General features: G+C 43.2%; 4 protein-coding genes across 7 annotated transcripts in view; 3 read left to right on the top strand and 1 right to left on the bottom strand.

Annotated features, from left to right (window-relative positions):
- LOC125967419 (UDP-glucuronosyltransferase 2B1-like) lies at positions 1-2,956 on the top strand. 2 transcript variants are annotated; one of them, XM_068650352.1, is made up of 3 exons: positions 1-490; positions 631-2,123; positions 2,581-2,956. In XM_068650352.1, exons 1-3 carry the CDS (start codon positions 486-488, stop codon positions 2,673-2,675), a joined length of 1,593 nt encoding a protein of 530 aa, XP_068506453.1. In that variant the 5' UTR covers positions 1-485; the 3' UTR covers positions 2,676-2,956. The 2 variants fall into 2 exon arrangements, with proteins under 2 accessions (XP_068506453.1, XP_068506452.1); XM_068650351.1 differs by lacking the exon at positions 2,581-2,956 and having other exon boundaries at positions 631-2,496.
- Positions 2,881-18,930, bottom strand: part of LOC125967417 (calcium homeostasis modulator protein 6) — a 25,676-nt gene continuing 9,626 nt past the window's right edge. The window contains exons 3-5 of one of the 3 annotated variants that reach the window (XR_007480724.2): positions 13,026-13,083; positions 3,958-6,619; positions 2,881-3,122 (exon numbers count right to left, since the gene is read on the bottom strand). Coding sequence is in view for 1 of the 3 variants with exons in the window: in XM_049718495.2 (XP_049574452.1) it covers positions 6,464-6,619; positions 6,861-7,397 (693 nt within the window). In the remaining 2 variants the exon portion in view is untranslated. Of the gene's footprint in view, positions 3,123-3,957; positions 6,620-6,860; positions 8,335-13,025; positions 13,084-18,930 lie in introns of those variants that run through there. The other 2 variants (XR_007480725.2, XM_049718495.2) reach the window with 2 other exon arrangements.
- LOC125967406 (UDP-glucuronosyltransferase 2A3-like) lies at positions 3,738-5,569 on the top strand. Its single transcript, XM_049718471.2, has 2 exons — positions 3,738-3,826; positions 3,985-5,569. The coding sequence occupies exons 1-2, from the start codon at positions 3,822-3,824 to the stop codon at positions 5,567-5,569; spliced, it is 1,590 nt and encodes a 529-aa protein (XP_049574428.2). The 5' UTR covers positions 3,738-3,821.
- Positions 8,537-18,930, top strand: part of nptnb (neuroplastin b) — a 21,406-nt gene continuing 11,012 nt past the window's right edge. The window contains exons 1-2 of the mRNA XM_049718484.2: positions 8,537-8,942; positions 17,773-18,120. Of these exons, the coding sequence (XP_049574441.1) occupies positions 8,867-8,942; positions 17,773-18,120 (424 nt within the window). The 5' untranslated portion in view covers positions 8,537-8,866. The remainder of the gene's footprint in view (positions 8,943-17,772; positions 18,121-18,930) is intronic.

Below are 18,930 nucleotides of genomic sequence, written 5' to 3' on the forward strand. Positions count from 1 at the left end.
AACAATACAATCATTCACAAAAGTGCCCTCAACGGGGGCTCGCTTTAAAGTAGCGTAAAAGGAAATCCTGCCGAGAATCCTCCAAGAAGAAAAACATGAGCAGGCTAAACAGAGAGTAGTCTATCAGGCTGCTTAACTGTGCCATCTAGTGGCTTAAAATAGCCGTCATTACCTTTTTGTGTCTGAAAATTAGTTTATTTCGTAAAATTGATCAAATCAAATGAAATTTATCACAAGAAAATATAAAATTATTGAGTGATAAATTACGCTGTAATGTCAATTTTCTGAAATGACACTTGCATTAACAGGTAAAATGTGAACTAGCAATCTTTCCCCTTTGAACTATATCCTTATCAGCACACGAGTGTTTATTAGCATGAAACTATAATGTCAAAGTCCTAGTGGGCTAGAACTGCAAGAACGAACACAAGTTCTCTTTCATAGAAGGGAATCTCTGGACAGAAACTACATACATTGGATGTCAAATGAGGTAATATTGACTATTTTGTATCAGCGGCATTTTCAATTGATGCATGTATGTGTGTGGAAAATGGAACGGTCCAATAATCTAAAGGAATGAAAACACTGTAGAATTTGTCTTACGGAAATATTTTGTCATCCGAATTGTAGAGTGAAGATGCTTTGGTCTTGGGTCTGCCTCTTGCTTTCCACTCTATGTGTGACTTCCGCTTTTGGCGGCAAGGTGCTTGTTTTTCCATTGGATGGAAGCCACTGGGTGAACATGAAAGTGGTTATTGAGGGACTGCACTCGAGAGGGCACCAGGTTGACGTGTTGCGAACGGACGACAGCTGGTACATCAAGGAAAAGTCCTCACTCTACACCTCCATTACGCTTGACGTGGAGTCGGGTTTCAGCAAAGATTCTATTATTGAGTTTGTGGAGCAGTTGCTGCGCATCCAGCGAGAAGGCAACTCCGTCTGGACTCGTTTAAAACTGGAAAGGGAGCAAACTGAAAAAGCCTCAGTGATGCATGAGAAAACAAGCAAACTGCTGATGTGGATTTTTGAGAATAAAACAATGGTGGAGTCACTACGAAGTGCCAAATATGACCTCGTTCTGACAGACCCGGCAGTGCCGTGCGGTGTTATTCTCGCCCACTTCCTGAAACTGCCTCTTGTTCTCAACGTGAGATGGACCAGCCACGGCGAGGGGCATTTAGCAATTGCACCATCCCCTCTGTCGTACGTGCCCCTTACAGGGACACAATTTTCTGATAAGATGAGTTTTTTTGAAAGAGTAGTAAACAATTTGCTATTTATCTTTGCCGAATATCAATACTCAAAGTACATACAACTGCATTACGACGGCGTGGTTCAAAAATATTTAAGCCCCGACGCAGACTATCGTTCGCTGTTCCAAGCAGCAGACCTGTGGCTCATGAGAGTGGACTTTGTCTTTGAGTTCCCACGCCCCACCATGCCCAACGTCATCTACATGGGGGGCTTCCAGTGTAAACCTGCCAAGCCTCTACCCGACCACCTGGAAGAGTTCGTCCAGAGTTCCGGGGAACACGGATTCGTCATCATGTCCCTGGGGACTCTAATCGGAGAACTTCCTAACGACTTAGCCGACGAAATTGCGGCAGCTTTTGCCAAGCTCCCTCAGAAGGTCATCTGGAGGTATAAAGGTGCTAAACCCTCCACTCTGGGCAACAACACTCTCCTGGTGGACTGGATGCCCCAAAACGACCTTCTTGGACATCCCAAGATGAAACTCTTTGTTGCTCATGGTGGGACAAACGGCGTCCAGGAAGCAATTTATCACGGCGTGCCAATCCTCGGGCTTCCACTCATTTTCGATCAACGAGATAATCTACTCAGGATTGTGATGAGAAAAGCCGGGAAAGTCCTGGATATAGTCACCCTGGATCATGATATATTCTACCAGGGCATACAGGAAATCCTGTCAGATCCATCCTACAGGAACAACATGCAGAGGCTGTCCAGGCTGCACAAAGATCAGCCCATCCCACCGCTTGACAGCGCCCTCTTCTGGATTGAGTTTGTCATGAGGCACAAGGGCGCAGCGCACCTGAGGACCGAGTCGTATCAGATGCCTTGGTATGTTTACCACTCTGTGGACGTGCTCCTCTTCTTGTCTGCTGTAGTGCTGCTCATTCTCGGTGCTCTTAGCACATTCACTTACTGGCTTTGCTCCAAATTGTGCCTGAAAAGAAAATGTAAACATGACTAAAGTTATGTACAAGTTACTTGATGGTTGAACTTCACAATGTACAATAAAGTGACTTGTAACCTCAAGTAAGTCACAAGTCAAGTCGGACAATCTTGCACTGTTGATTCATGCATATAAACTTGATGTAACTTATCTTTGCGGGTTGTATGGTGAAGGATTACGTTCGGAGTTTGACTTGTGTCTGTTGTTGTTGGTCATCTTGTGTTTTTGCCAATGTCCCTTTCTTGAGTTTCCCGTCACACCGCTCGACAACGCCCTCTTCTGGATAGAGTTTGTCATGCGGCACAAAGGTGCAGCTCACCTGAGGACTGAGTCCTTCAAACTTCCCTGGTACACCTCCTACAATGTCGACGTGTATCTATTCCTGTCTGGAGCTGTGCTGGCTCTGCTTTTAATGTTATTCATCATGATCAAATGTTTGTGCTCTGCAATATGTAAGAGGAAAATCAAACGGGAGTAAATAAATCACAATATATGTACGGTGAATTGCTGATTTGTGATTCACTTTTCCCGCTCTTACTTCTTTGCAAATGTGACACTAAAGAAAGCAAGGTGGTAAACTTCTCAAGATGATGCAGCGATAGGCCAGAATGTACAGATAGTACATTTGAATGTTGCGATGCAAAAAAGCAACATTTAATAAGCTTCATAAACAGTCTCTCAGTTTAATTAAAGTAATAAAAAAAAACAGCATGTTGTAAACAAAGTTTTGTGCAATGTATTAAAGATGATCTTACCTTTTTTGGAAATGTTCTCTTGAATGACTATTAGCATTTTTGTGGATTCTATGGTCCCTCCAAAAGGCTTTGTGCATTCAGTCTGCTTAGTTCTTTCTGTAGTATTTGATTTTGACTCCATTGTTGTCATTCTAACCACTAATCTGCCGGAATCTGTAGCAGGATGATACCTAAGGAAACAATGTAAACAAAATGAATACGAGCCTAAATATCTACATACTGATCAAATCCATCACATTTTTAAGTATTCAATGTTTTCAGACACATTTAACACTCTTAATGTGTGATACCAACAGCTTAGGTTTCAATTGCATTCATCTTAACAGGATGTTGCATTTTTCATTGTGTTCAATCTATATTTATCTATCTGTCACGCCAGCAAACTCTCAAAGCAACAATACAATCATTCACGAATGTGTCCTCAACGGGAGCTCGCTTAAAGTAGCGTAAAAGGAAATCCTCCAAGAAGAAAAACATGAGCAGGCTAAGCAGAGAGAAGCCTATCAGGCTCCTGAACTGCGCTATCTAGTGTCTTAAAATAGCCGTCATTACCTTTTTGTGTCTGAAAATTAGTTTATTTCGTAAAGTTGATCAAATCAAATGAAATTTATCACAAGAAAATATTAAATTATTGACCGATAAATTACGCTGTAATGTTAATTTTCTGAAAAGACACTTGCATTTTTGTTCAGGTAAAATGTGAACTAGGAATCTTTCCCCTTTGAACTATATCCTTATCAGCACACGAGTGTTTATGAGCATGAAACTATAATGTCAAAGTCCTACTTGGCTAGAACTGCAAGAACGAATACGAGTTCTCTTTCATAGAAGGGAATCTCTGGACAGAAACTATATGCATTGGATGTCAAATGAGGTAATATTGACTATTTTGTATCAGCAGCATTTTCAATTGATGCATGTATGTGTGTGGAAAATGGAACGGTCCAATAATCTAAAGGAATGAAAACACTGTAGAATTTGTCTTACGGAATTTTTTTGTCTTACGGAAATGTTTTGTCATCCGAATTGTAGAGTGAAGATGCTTTGGTCTTGGGTCTGCCTCTTGCTTTCCACTCTATGTGTGACTTCCGCTTTTGGCGGCAAGGTGCTTGTTTTTCCATTGGATGGAAGCCACTGGGTGAACATGAAAGTGGTTATTGAGGGACTGCACTCGAGAGGGCACCAGGTTGACGTGTTGCGAACGGACGACAGCTGGTACATCAAGGAAAAGTCCCCGCTCTACACCTCCATCACGCTTGACGTGGAGTCGGGTTTCAGCAAAGATTCTATTATTGAGATCGTGGAGAAGTTGCTGCGCATCCAGCGAGAAGGCAAGTCCGTCTGGACTCGTTTAAAACTGGAAAGTGAGAAAAGTGAAAAAGCCTCAGTGATGCATGAGAAAACAAGCAAATTGCTGATGTGGATTTTGGAGAATAAAACAATGGTGGAGTCACTGCAAAGTGCCAAATATGACCTCGTTCTGACAGACCCGGTAGTGCCGTGCGGTGTTATTCTCGCCCACTTCCTGAAACTGCCTCTGGTTCTCAACGTGAGATGGACCAGCCACGGCGAGGGGCATTTAGCAATTGCACCATCCCCTCTGTCGTACGTGCCCCTTACAGGGACAGAATTTTCTGATAAGATGAGTTTTTTTGAAAGAGTAGTAAACAATTTGCTATTTATCTTTGCCAAATATCAATACTCAAAGTACATACAACTGCATTACGACGGCGTGCTTCAAAAATATTTAAGCCCCGACGCAGACTATTGTTCGCTGTTCCAAGCAGCAGACCTGTGGCTCATGAGAGTGGACTTTGTCTTTGAGTTCCCACGCCCCACCATGCCCAACGTCATCTACATGGGGGGCTTCCAGTGTAAACCTGCCAAGCCTCTACCCGACCACCTGGAAGAGTTCGTCCAGAGTTCCGGGGAACACGGATTCATCATCATGTCCCTGGGGACTCTAATCGGAGCACTTCCTAGCGATTTAGCCGACGAAATTGCGGCAGCTTTTGCCAAGCTCCCTCAGAAGGTCATCTGGAGGTATAAAGGTGCTAAACCCTCCACTCTGGGCAACAACACTCTCCTGGTGGACTGGATGCCCCAAAACGACCTTCTCGGACATCCCAAGATGAAACTGTTTGTTGCTCATGGTGGGACAAACGGCGTCCAGGAAGCAATTTATCACGGCGTGCCAATCCTCGGGCTTCCGCTCATTTTCGATCAACGAGATAATCTACTCAGGATTGTGATGAGAAAAGCCGGGAAAGTCCTGGATATAGTCACCCTGGATCATGATATATTCTACCAGGGCATACAGGAAATCCTGTCAGATCCATCCTACAGGAACAACATGCAGAGGCTGTCCAGGCTGCACAAAGATCAGCCCATCCCACCGCTCGACAGCGCCCTCTTCTGGATTGAGTTTGTCATGAGGCACAAGGGCGCAGCGCACCTGAGGACCGAGTCGTATCAGATGCCTTGGTATGTTTACCACTCTGTGGACGTGCTCCTCTTCTTGTCTGCTGTAGCGCTGCTCATTCTCGGTGCTCTTAGCACATTCACTTACTGGCTTTGCTCCAAATTGTGCCTGAAAAGAAAATGTAAACATGACTAAAGTTATGTACAAGTTACTCGACAGCTGACCTTCACAATGTACAATACAGTGACGTGTAACCTCAAGTAAGTCACAAGTCAAGTCGGTCAATCTTGCACTGTTGATTCATGCATATAAACTTGATGTAACTTATCTTTGCGGGTTGTATGGTGAAGGATGACGTCCGGGGTTTGATTTGTTGCGTCTCTTTTTGTTAGTCGTCTTGTGTTTTTGCCAATGTCCCTTTCTTGAGTTTATAAAAATCCTAATCCTTGAATCCAAATGTAATATTCTTCGGAGATTTCTCCATGATGGTTCTGGAGGTGCTTTTCCTTGGTGGAAAACTCAAATAGACATGGGAGATCCCTGATGGTTGTGTATTACAAAAATAATGTATTTTATTAAAAGACAATAATAAAAAAAACATTTAAATACTGGAACAGAATATACGTTTTTCCCGTGGCATCTTACATTTTACAATTATAAATCTTTTTTTTTTTTTTTACATAGTCTGTGGAGGGAGAATTTTGACAAATTTATTGATCATTTGTTTCTGCAAAATATTGAATAATTAAAATTAATTCCTTTCACTTGAACACTGGTCTTTGGTTTGTGTTGCGTTCGTGTTTGAACTCATATGAACAGAAACGCAAGATTTTTTTTTTTTTTTTAAAGCGGTCCTGATCCGCTGAATGCAGCTACAGTATTCTCATATGGTTGGGTACCTGGAAAGGAACCAAATTCCATATTTGGGTCTTCAGCTGAAGAAATTCGAGAAACCTTGCTCCAAAATGTCTTTTGGTCGACTATTAGACCATACGCTGATAATATTAGAATATAAAAAACGTGGTTACATTCATCCGGCCTCTGGATCTCATCTTTTTTTTTGGGGGGGGGGATTTTCCTCAAAGTGTCTCAAGATGTCCTGGTCTGCAGAGAGCTCATCCTGAGGACGGTGAGCTCGGCAACCTCTGTCTCCTGAAGCTCCTCCACTTCTTGTTGGCAACTTTGTCTGATCACATAGATGACGAGCCCCACGCAGATGACAATGAGCAGGATGATGCCTAGTACCTGAATAAGTGAACAGGAGTCTCACATTATTTTCAACATTACTGCAATAGACTCTGGGAGTCGTCGAGATAATTCGTTGCAAGAAAGAAGAGTGCTTGGACGTAAACCGGTTTAGGGGCGAATGTATAATTGTTGACCGGGGCATATAATATATGAACCACATGCTGCTTCACCAAGTCAGAACCACATGTAGCAGCCTATCTCCTGCTTTAAGAAAAACAAATTCAGAACATCCACTCACCTGAGAGAAAACAAAGAGCTGCTGCGAACGCAGCATGAGTTCTTGCTGGGGGACACCTCCATCACTTATTGGTTCACACCACTTCTGTGGAGCCGCCCTGTCCACCAGCACAAATCTACCCTCCCAGTCTGTCATAGCACAGGCAAAGTACTGGCCGTCCAAGAAGAGCAAAATGAGCCAGACGACGGCGGGCACCACGCTGGAGAGCGATACGGTCCGGCGACGCCACACGTCGCAACGGCACCCCTGGATGATGAGCATCAAGGTGAAGGCCATTACGGCCGGGAGGATGAAGAAGGCGGACGAAAACACGCCGTTCCACGTCGGGTTGCACGGACACTCGAACTCCAGTTCAACCAGCTTCTCCAGTCCCATGAGGATGAAGCCGAATGCCACGTTGGAGACCAGCGGACTGCTGCTAAGTTCATCTTTGAGCCTGGTAAGCCATTGTTGTTGACTTTCCATACTAAGTGGGCCCAAGAAATGAAGAGAGTCGCTGTGAAAAGCCAAAAAGAGGGTCTGGCGTTGTGAACACATTGGCAACGGCTAAGTGATGCATGATTAACACGGGCAGCCCTGAGTGTTCCCCCTCGGGCAACATGCCGCGCTTCCACTCTGATTGGTTTCGAACAAAGGAGGCGCTGACATCTCCTCAGCCCATTGGCCGGGCCCAGGTTTCAGGTGGGGTTAGTTTTGAAACAAACTGGAGGGAGGGCTGCAAAGCGGAGCACAAAGGCGACGTTGGTATCGCATGTCCGAGTCCAGCGTGAAGTCTCTTCAAGTAATGGAGGTTGCAGTTGTCTCGTAAGTGTCTTGAGAATTTTAAGCTTCAAAGCCAGTGAACCTTAAACCTAACAAACTTTTTTCTGCACAGCAAGAATATTCTTAATGAAATAACGACAAAAAACGTTTTTATCAAAAAATAGATTCTCTCTCTCTCCATCTGTCATTCCATCTACTTCATTCAGGTGCTGCCTTCAGGGACAATCTGAAATCATACTTCCCTAGCAGATGAGCAAGGTCGCTTCTGTCGACACTTCTCCAAACTGTCCGCATGAGGTCGCACTTGCAGCAGCGCCGATTTAATAACAAGGGCAGACGAAAGGGGATTAACCAGGAGGCCATGTTGAACTTTTCAAGGGGATATGCTTGCACGCGCAGCCGATGACATTAAATAAATATGTATTAAAAAACTAATATATATCTCCACTTCCCCTCTAACACAATTAGTATTATTAAAGCAGCCAACTGGGAGGGGCAAGCGTCTTGGTGAAAGCCATCATCATCTATGTCGACCGAATTGCAGCATAAATATTGCACGAGAGAGAGTGGGTCCATAAGTAGAGGAAGTCACGTGTTTGCCAGCGCGCACTTCCTCCAAAATACAACACGTCAAAATGATAAGGAAGGAAGACAGAGAAGAGGTGCGCCTTTCACGCCGCGTGCAATAATCAACAAACTAGTGTGGTGGTGTTGAATATTGGACTCGCCTCTAAGCGTGCGTAATTACGCACCCTTTTAAAGCGTCTTTCTTCCCTTCTCAGGAGTGGAGAGAGCCATTGCGCATCAGCTTGCGCATCTTTGAATCTTCCCAACTACGCTGTGGACAATCTCTGTGACACCCCCTCCCTCCCTCCCTCCCTCCCTCCTTTCCTCGATCCATCCTCCTCTGCAATCCGACGAGGCTTCTTCGCCGCCGATGGCCGCACATCGGCACCCCTGAGAGCCGCCGGCCGCTTCCTCACCATCCGTCGCGCCCCCCTTTTTTTTTATTATTTCCTCCGACGGAACCACCCATCGACTTCGTTTTCCCCGCTGTCCTTCAACGCCAAATCGAGGAATCTGCTGTCATGCTGCACGCGTCTCTTCACCTCTACCATCATCACCATCATCATTATTATCATTAGTCCAGTTAGTGATCGACACCAGATCATTCATTTCCCACTCCCCTACCCTTCCCTCACCCTCCCTTTGCATTTTTCCCCCCCGAGCGGGACCACGACGGGATGCGTCCTGGTGCAGTGATGCTGCTCCTGGTCCTCCTGGGCAACTTGATGCCGCCCTTCGTCACGGCTCAAAACGGTAAGAAGAAGAAAAAGCAGATGTGACCCATGGCGTGACTGATGAAAACACACAAGAATAATAGAGAGAAAGGGGGGGGGGGGGGGGGGGTAAAGTGACTTAAAGAGGATTTAGACTCCACTTGACTGCACTGCACTTCCACCCTAAGATGCAACTAGGTAGGCTTCAAGAGAGTCGTCGCGAAATGACTTCTATGACTTATTTAGGGTGTCCCATTTTCTTGGTGGCTTTACTAACCTGTCTCTAATCTCAATTAGGGAACCACTTCAGTTTTTTTTTTTTATTTAGTGTTTGCCAGGCTTGGACTAAGAGTTCCTGCTGAGGTTCTATCTCTTTTTGTAGCCACGGGCAATTGGCCACCCACCTTGTCCACAAGACTCGTTGTTGTACTTTAAATACAACGCGGGGGGGCAACGCGACTACAAATAGTCTTTATGCCCAACTGCTTTTGTGTTGAATTATTATTACGTTTTGCCTTACTCGTTGAATTTATTACATGCAAGATCAGAACTCATTAAACTCATCATTTTTTTTTATTATTGTAATCTTTTTTTTTTTTTTTTTTTACAAATACTCAGATAGTTGTCTAGAACACGTGCTGCAATTTTATCAGAAAACATCACTAAAATATTCTTAAAGCGCCACCTTGTGGTGGTGTTGTAAGGTTCAATTCATTGATGGTGTTTTTATCTTCGTTTAGGATGATGCCCTGTTTTGTTGGGGGGTTCAATGAATGCACCTTGTGCAGAAAGTGAAACAAAAAGTATGGTTTTGCATCTCTGGCAATGTTGATACTAATTTATAAAATTGTTGTCTAATGACTTATACAGTTTGAGTTAAGTGATAGTGCACATAGGGTGTTACTTAGGCTAGTTTGTTAGCTTGTTTATCTTGAATAACTACTAAATGCGGTGATTCACGTCACACGGGGTGGTCATCATGGTGTTGATGTTTTGCTGATGCAATTATTTGTGGATTGTTGCTATTTTAACAGAGGTAACTAAGCCCAAAGTCAGACATTGTCGTGTATTTGTATTGATGTGTGCCTTGGAGAGGCGTGGCCTAGTTAGTGACATCACAAGTTGTACTTTCACTTTTTTATTGTTGTAACTTCCTTTGTTTTATGCGCATCATTTTTGTATGCTGCTGTGGTTGTTTTTAAAGTACTCTCCAAAGTTAAGTTCTTATTACTAGGTTCAACTTTGAGGCCGCTTTTTCAAATATTTTAGGCTCCCAAAAATGTTAATTAGAGAATACTGTTTTGTTTTCACAAGTTTTGACCTTGAGTGCAACTCGAACCCCAGTTTTTTTTCCTTAAAGGATAAATTTAACATATTTACATTACATTTATGTGATGACCAAGAGATAATCGTGAGGGAGGGGGGGGGGGGGGGGAAGAAATAATGAAACAAACGAATGGGAGGGAATTAGCGTGCATACTTAAATTTAAAGCCTAATACCCCGCCTCGTCTTTTCTGGAGGATAATCGGACATCCATGTTCGATTGCTAATAAATGATGATTTTTGGGGACATTTCGAGCGTGGGATGAGAAGTGTTGACACAAAACTGCATTGTCCTCGTTTTGACAGGGTTCAATTTGACCCATTTCGAACAAATACTGCACTACACAAAATAGAATGACAACGTATCCCAGTGGATTAAGGAGAAAATAACGCATACAGTTTCATAACAAAATCTCATCCCAGGGATTCCATTCTTTTCCTTTTTCCTCGGTTTGTAGTGCCAGGAGCGTGATGTGAGGCATTTACCCATCTTGGCTATGTGGAAAATCTTATATCCCATAATCTGTCTATTCTTGGACGTATATGAAGACGGGTTTTCTATGGTTGAGATTGTGCCCAATGACATTTAGGGGTAGGGGGTGTTATTGTCGGTAAGTCTATTGAATGTTACAGTACGTCAGCTGTTTTTTTTTTTTTGCACTCGAAAGCCGTTTGGTTCTCCAACACAGTTCAGATTGAGGGCCAAGCGATGCGTGCCTCTTTATGTAATGTTGGCTTTCCTGTGCGACTCCAGCCTTCGGGTTGTGACACGCAAAGACTAATAATTATAAGTGCATCAGATGTAATCATGGTTTTCGAGGAGTGGCGGGGCGGGTCGCAGGGGGGAATCCGTGCCTCTTTCCCTCCTCACATTCATCGGGGAGGAAGTGAAGTGTGCGGTCGAGTTCCTGCGACAAATATGAGTGCGAATAGTGTTCCCCCATGCCCCCCTCGCGGCTATTCTGCCCCGTTTCTATTTTTAACGCCACGACACGGCATCGTGGGTTTAAGGTCCTTTTGTGAAAGTGAATCCATTAACGCTTAATGGATGGCCTCCTTGTGCACAGCTGCAGCCGCCTCGCCAAGAAGTGTGATGCCACTGTCAGCCACAAAGGCCGAGAGAAAATATACAGTATAGCCTGCTGCTAATGCTAAGTTATTTGAGGGACCATCCATCCATCCATCCATCCATCCATCCATCCATCCATCCATCCATCCATCCATCCATCCATCCATCCATCCATCCATCCATCCATCCATCCATCCATCCATCCATCCATCCATCCAATAGAAAAAAAATAAGCATTGCATAAGTAATGGTGTATAATTATTTTCCCAATAAGTGTTCCTTTTGTTCCTCTTTATTTCCACCAAGCGTTGCAATCAAGAGAGGCGGGGTTTGCCTTTTTAAGAATAGCATTATAAAGCTGCATCCCATCCAATCAATACAACGAAGAGACGAAGGAACAACTTGTCCATTATCGTGTTTCTTGTCCGCGCTCTGGACAAAAGGTCCATTTGTAAATCTGGAAAATATGCTGCGGGCCTCGAGCCAGCCCTTCGACCGAGTTGTACTTGATGCGTGTGAAATCTGATATGGACCCGCAGTGAACGCAAAAACACACAGGCTGACAATGAGCAGGGTTTAGTATGCGTGTGTGTGTTTTGGGATCATGGTTTGGAGGTATATTTATGATTTGAAACTTATTGAGGACTTGCAATATAATAATAAGCCAACGTGAATGGGAAAATAACCAGGAAGTAGAAACCTAGCTTAATAAACATTGAGGAAGAGAAGCAACACTTCTGGCTCAGTCATCCGCATGGCTAACTGGTAATTATCTGCAATTAGCATGACATGGACATATCCGCTCATGCTATCTCACTAAAGGCATTCGACCTTCAAGGCACCACTGCATCGCCCTCAGCATATTTTATTATCAGTTGGTGTAATGGACAGATGTCGCACAATAATTGTGATTATTTTTTTACACAATGTACAGGGTTAGCAATAAAAGGCGATGATTTAGCATGTGTCAAGATTTGTAACAAGCTACTGGCTAGGGTCTTGTGAAATCCCCCAGTTTTGCTTCAAATTGCTAGACTCTGCCTGCTTTGACCTTCAAAAAACAATAAAAGGACGTGTTTAGCGGTTGTGATTACAGGGCCGGATTAGAGCGTGGCAACCCAGCAAGGGTTACTGGGATTTAAATCTCATTAAACTGTTGCCGCGCTGGCGCTGTGTGATTGGGAAGCGCTTTTACTTGAATTTGCAAATAACAACGACACTGTGTCTCATGGCTCCCCCACCGTGACATTACATAAGATGTAAAATGCCGGTGGCATCAAGCGGTGTCGAAAGCAAACAATGTGGCTTCACATACTCGATTCATTTTTGAACGTTTGCATGATTGGCTACCGTGAAACGAATAGACTCAGGCTCAATATGAAAGGGAATAATTGACTGTCACGTAATTTGAAAATAATGGCCTACTCGATTGGACACTTTGCTCCCTATTAGTGTCATGGCACACTCGTGCGAGGTACGCTAAGCTTGACGTTGCAAAAAGGTTAGCTGGGTTATGTATGCTATGCTAAAAGTTACTCATTACTGCTCTGTGTGCAAGAACTGATGCATCGTGTCGTAACCGGTGAGGCAAGTTGCAACCATTTTGTAATAATGTGGGTATCTTTTACACAATCGAATTATCTCACAGGAAATAATGCTATTCTTAACCGTCAATTGTGAAAAAAACAACTTAATCGCTGCGTTAAAAAAAACATATGCAAAGTACTCACCCTTTGATGACAGAGGTGCGTTTTCGAGTAGTTAGTTGTGTATTTGGTCTTCATCACTCTTCGGTGTCATGCAAATGTAAATAAAAATAAGAAATTATCCACTATATAGAATATTGCTATTATAAACCTCCACTACAGTGGAGCCCTGCTAACTCAAGGCTCAGCACAATTCACGATCGTTTCATTCAATACAGTATTTAAAAACATTTTTTTCCTTTGGTTTTTTTGGGGTGGGGGAAACTTTAATGGGTGACAATTAGATGGCCAGCACGGTTCCTAAACATCACAAATGGCGGGGTTTCACGCTATAGTTGTAATATCACCTTTCACCACTAGATGGCAGAGATGGTTTAGTATGCTTGAAATGTTTGCAGATTTGGAAGACATGCAGGACAAACAGTACTGAATAATTAGATTTGGTCTGTGTGCATATTTTACACATATGCAAGTACTTAATTTTTTTGACATCCATCTGGTTCAGAAGTGTGTGGTCCTATGTGGCCACCTGTTAGCACTGATAAAAAAAATGGTGACCCGCTTCATCATTTACGTTGCCCATCCCTGATGTATAAAATAATCCTGTTACGACTGCTTGATGGGGGAGGGGTAAAAAAGTTTTAAAATCAAGTCAGGTAGCACGCACCCACAGATGCACCCACGACCATTTCACCATGCACACACATACACACGCTACCTTCCTGCATGTGACCAGTTCAGCGGTCCTTGGGGGGGTTTCCTACTCGCTGCTCTCTCTGTCTGCCTTGTGGGAGTGCAGATGGGGATCCAGGTTGTAGGCAGGCAGCTGACTCACTCAGGCTGCACGGCGCTTGTGTGCGGCTTGATGTTGCCTCTCAGGGGAGCTCTCTTTTATACCGACATCAGTTGGAGTAACACTTTAATGCTTAAACAATTCAGATTTTTTTTTTTTTGTGCCACTGCTGCTGCCGAACAATGAGCTTCTCTCTCATTGTGCTACCCTACTTCGATTCCTTGTAAACTAACACAGCAACTTAAAACTAAATAACAGATTTGAACCACATAAAAACTTGCTAGTCCTAACACGGAAATGTAAATTCTCTGCTGAAAATGCCACAACATCGAAAATGTTCTATTTGGTCTGTTAGGATTAATACTGCAGATATCACGCTGGACTTGTAGCCAGTCAATCAATAGGTGACCTTTTATCCAGTTGGAAAAGTCAGCTGTGTGAATTACTAAACAGCAAATGTTCTATTTTTGCCACAGTTGAAAAGACAGTTTGGGTTCGGCAGTATTCTACCCTGGACTGGTCGCCGATCAATCGAGAGTGACTGTGAATCAGAATAGGATGACATTGAGTGCTAATCTAGCCCTGATGGTAGCATGTTTTGTGTTATGTGAAGGGAACAAATCTATATTATGGGCCAAAGCAGTCCATTAGTGACCATTCTTGTCCCAATATCACGTTGAAGTGAGAATGCATGATGGATGAATGAATGCCAGCTGCTCTGTGTCAGCATGTTGTTGGAACGGTGCAGCAATTGGGCTCGTGAGCTTGTCTGTAGTTTGTTCCGTGCGTTAATTCTCCCCCGCTGAATACAAATTACAATTTTTTTTCTCCGGGCCGTCACCTTGAACAGCATTTAATTGGCTTTTTAATGCATTCATTTTCTCTTGTTATTATCACGGTGGATGGCTACCTTTGCCACGAGCTGAGTTGCTCAACTCCCCGACGCATACGATCGTAGTAAAGAACGTCACAGTAAATGTGTCAAGATTGAAATCCCGCTTTTACGAGTGTAGGCGTATTAGACTTGGTTTCACCCTCTGGAATGATGTTGTGAGCTTGATGGAAGCAGATGTTTGTAGAGAAAAGAAACAAATGCTAATTAGTCTGCATAACTGGAGGCATCGCGCATAGAAGCTCGCATTGTAAATGCTGAATATCCTCCGACACTTTTTTTTTTTTCAATTCCCGCCAAATTCTCCTCACAATTCCTGCCTCCCTTCTATCCAATTCGTTTCCATCTGGCTGTGAGTCATGACCATGTTTTCGGCAACAGAGCTGTTGCTATGGTTACCAAGTTAAAAAAATCATGTATTGTTAAGTATGTGAACTATTTCGGCTCGACTTTTGACGTTCTGTTCGAGTCAACTTGCCAGATGACAGCGATCACAACTTTGGGGGAGATTGCATTTCCAAATCAACTGAAGCCAAATGAGAAATCAAAGCTACGCAGAACGGTTGCTTATTGGCTAGCACATCTGCTTCGCAATCAGTAGATTTGGGTTTTCCTATGGTTAATCTGGCTTCCATGAATATTTGGTCCATTCAAGAATCCGAATTGTTCGTAGAGTGCGAGTGGTTATTTGTGTTTTATGTGCGATGGACTCGACTGGGGACTAAAATCTCGCCCAAAGTAGACAGGCACAGGTTTAATCGTGACCCAAATGAGGAAAACTTCAAGAGAAAAATGGATAATTGGAAGGAAGGAAGGACGGACATCTAAGCTGCAGGTAAAAATGAACGGGCACCCCCATTTCCCTGGAGGAAGCGATGTGGTGTGCCAGTAAATGGGAGCGTCAGGAGGAGTTATTGCACCTTCTTCGTCATGTCAGTAGAAGGTGCGCCTATGAGTCACTTTAAGGCAGGAACTTCATCACACACAAGACATTTGCTCAAGGTCTGACCTTGTAGAGTTTGATTATTAGAGTTCGGTCTTTTATGGCGTGTCATCAAGTTTCACCGCCATCACATGCGATGACGAAAAATTAATGTCTGCGCATTAATGTCTTGTTTTTTTTACGCAAAATATTTTTGATTAAGGGAAATAGCTCACAAATGATACTATACCTAGCCAAAGAATCATGACTAAGCGAATCAAACCATTTCATAGACCTATATACTACTTTCCGCCAAAACAAATCTTCGAGGGTCAGAAAAATAAAACAGCAGTTTAACAGCGTCTTTGTTCCAATTTCCTCTACTGATCGAGGACAAAGTTAAGTTAAGGACGTTTCTTTTTTTTTTCTTTCTTTTGTTTACAGCTGACAGGCGGTTGAGAAGAATATCCGTGGTCCAGGTGATTTGTCATTAGATGAGGTTCATTAGGGCTGTCAGTGTGTTGTTGGGCTGACTACCGACGCGGAACAAGTGTGTGAAGGAAGTCCAAACACACACTGGCACGTGTGTATCTTTGACACTAACATTGATGGGATCCTATTTCATTAACAATACTGCAGTGTTTCCTATAAGGCATGGAGGTGGTTCCCAGTGGAATACGACTGGCTGATGGTATTCCAAAGTGTCAGTCATTCACCGGTCTGTGGGGGAGGTGTTGGCGGTTTGACTTTTCCTCAAATGGATTTTGAAAAGAAAAAAAATGCTCTTGAATTTCCCGCACATTCAAATTGAGGGTTGGTTGACCTCATTTTTGCTGTCATAACAATATCTGCCCGGGATTAAAGGAGATTAAATTTATTCCAGTCCCTCCCCATGAATGTGTGGCGTTTTCTGTAAAGTGCCGTTAATAGGGCACTTGATTTGTAATTTAACTGTGCAGGCTAGTTTATTTGATTAAATACCTCTAATGTCCCACTGGATTACATGTTTGTCCTTCAATGAAGACAGCAGAGAAAGACCAATTTAACAGCAGAGACACTGTTGATCTAGTCTCAACTCACTAAACTGTCTCAAAGACAATGTGACATTAGCAATATAAAACTTCAATCATTCAGATCATTGTAACTGGCATTAAAACACATTCAAACTCAGATTCACATCTAAGGACAATTAAGGAGTTAAATTCATATTTACACAAAAAACTTCCATTCAAAACATTTTTAGATCCAAGTCTAACCTCGATAGCTGTTGTTCACTCCCAGCCCCAGCAAACAAAGTTAGCATTCAAGTTTTCCTGTGATTGAGGTCAAGTGAAAGCGTTCCCACTGATTGCCACGGCAACGCGCCCAAGTGTACGTCTACTCGACAAGTCCTGCTGATGAACCGATTTTGAGGAACCTGACGAGACTGATGAAAATCGGTTGTGCTTTTCCCTAGAATATATTTACAGTCGACAGTTTGAAGGCACTGGTCAGAGAATCGGTTCGCAACTGGTTTCACTTTGGGACTTTTTCCATTGTCATTTAGTTGCAACGTGCTAGGGTTTACAGATTATCTTGATCATATGATTATGTTGGAATGTAGACTAGAATTATTAACTTTGTTTGAACCTTTTACCTTTCCTTGACTCTAAAAAGTTTAACCATTCAGTTGTTGAAACTTTCCAAATGGTGTGGAAACATTCTTGCTTAGTTAGTCATCTAAAATGCTCCACTAGTTTCTGTTTCCACGACCTTGTAAAACAATGAGCTGGGACCCTCCGCTCTGATTAACCAGTTGCTGAGGTGACCACCAAACATGTCCAATGTCACCCCCACCCTGCCTTCTCTCAATAAATACTCTCTTGCAAGAATCCAAAGTCAGACCTCATTCGATCATCGCTGTACGCACAGCGACGAATGACTCTCCACTTGCAAGTGCTTAAAAAGGGCATACTGTCTCCCGTGTGGTTCTTGCAAAAATAAGTTAGAGTGAGCACCACTCTAACACAATGCAAGTCAAATCAAGTAAATTGTAAAAGTAGTTTTCACTTGTTATCCTGTTTTTCCAAGCTGTACTCTCATCACATTAAATTTCCTTCACACTCCCTCGGTATTTTATCACCTTACCGACTGCTCTAACCCTCCTGATCTCTTTTGTTTTCAGCTGGATTTGTAAAGTCGCCGATGTCTGAGACTAAGCTTACCGGGGACACGTTTGAGCTCTACTGCGACGTACTTGGTAACCCCACCCCAGAGATCCAGTGGTGGTATTCCGAAATCAACCGAGCAGATTCGTTCAAGCAGCTGTGGGATGGAGCCCGCAAGCGCAGGGTGTCCATCAACACGGCCTACGGCGCCAACGGTGTCAGCGTTCTGGGTATCACGCGCCTCACGTTGGAAGACTCTGGGACCTACGAGTGTCGGGCGAGCAATGACCCCAGGCGAAATGACCTGCGACAAAACCCCGCCAACACCTGGATTCGGGCCCAGGCCACCATTTCGGTGCTACAGAGTGAGTAAAGCATGTACTTAGATAATGAATGAACTTGTAACCTTTTGTCCTCCATCATGTACGTTAAAATGTGATAGTCTTGCTCAAATATGTCTTAAAGGAGAGCAACGATACAAGATATCTTCTCTAAAGTCCATGTCCTTGCTTTGGTTTTCATTATTTGATTGTCTCCCGAGTAATCGTTTAAAAGTCTTGTTGCATATGATCACAAACATAGAAACACATTGCTTTCCACATTTTTACCCTTCCTATCTATTCACTTCGCTGGCTTCTATCTAAATGTTAATTTCATCAATTCAATTTTGAGTGACTGTAATTGTGACTGTTATTTCGGTTGCTTCTCTTGCAGTGGATTGTCTTAACTCTCCTACTAGTCTCAGAGTTCTTCAATTTTTCATTTTCTCTACAGCCTTTTCACTCAAATGTAATTGTAGGACAAAGTGACATTGGAGTCTAGTCTGTAGGAAAAAAAAGCTATCATATTTTTGCTCTCTAATTTGGTGGTGATCCAATAAAAGAATCGGACCCCGTCGGGTGTCTCATTTCACCTTCGAATGGGGCATATTTTATTTCTATGAAACAGTCTCCATGGACTTGTCTGAGCATGGTATAAGCTTCTCAGCCAATCAGTAATGACATTATAGGCCCTTAAAGCCTCTGCTCTGTGCACACAAACAGTCAAACAAACTGAATGGCGAGAAGACCTTTCTAATCTGTGCATGCTTGGCTGCTTGGCCTACTGAAGCACAAAGAGACTTAGAATGTTGTTAGCCATAGTGAGCTTCTCCCAGAGAGGCTGAAAAGGTTTCT

Source organism: Syngnathus scovelli, chromosome 4 (assembly GCF_024217435.2).
Source record: "Syngnathus scovelli strain Florida chromosome 4, RoL_Ssco_1.2, whole genome shotgun sequence".
NCBI classification, from domain to species: domain Eukaryota; kingdom Metazoa; phylum Chordata; class Actinopteri; order Syngnathiformes; family Syngnathidae; genus Syngnathus; species Syngnathus scovelli.

Excerpts from the sequence above, each read along its gene's own strand:
- LOC125967419 (XM_068650352.1), top strand. Across the intron at positions 2,124-2,580 it reads CGTGCTCCTCTTCTTGTCTG|TGTCTGGAGCTGTGCTGGCT; the intron begins CTGTAGTGCTGC and ends TGTATCTATTCC.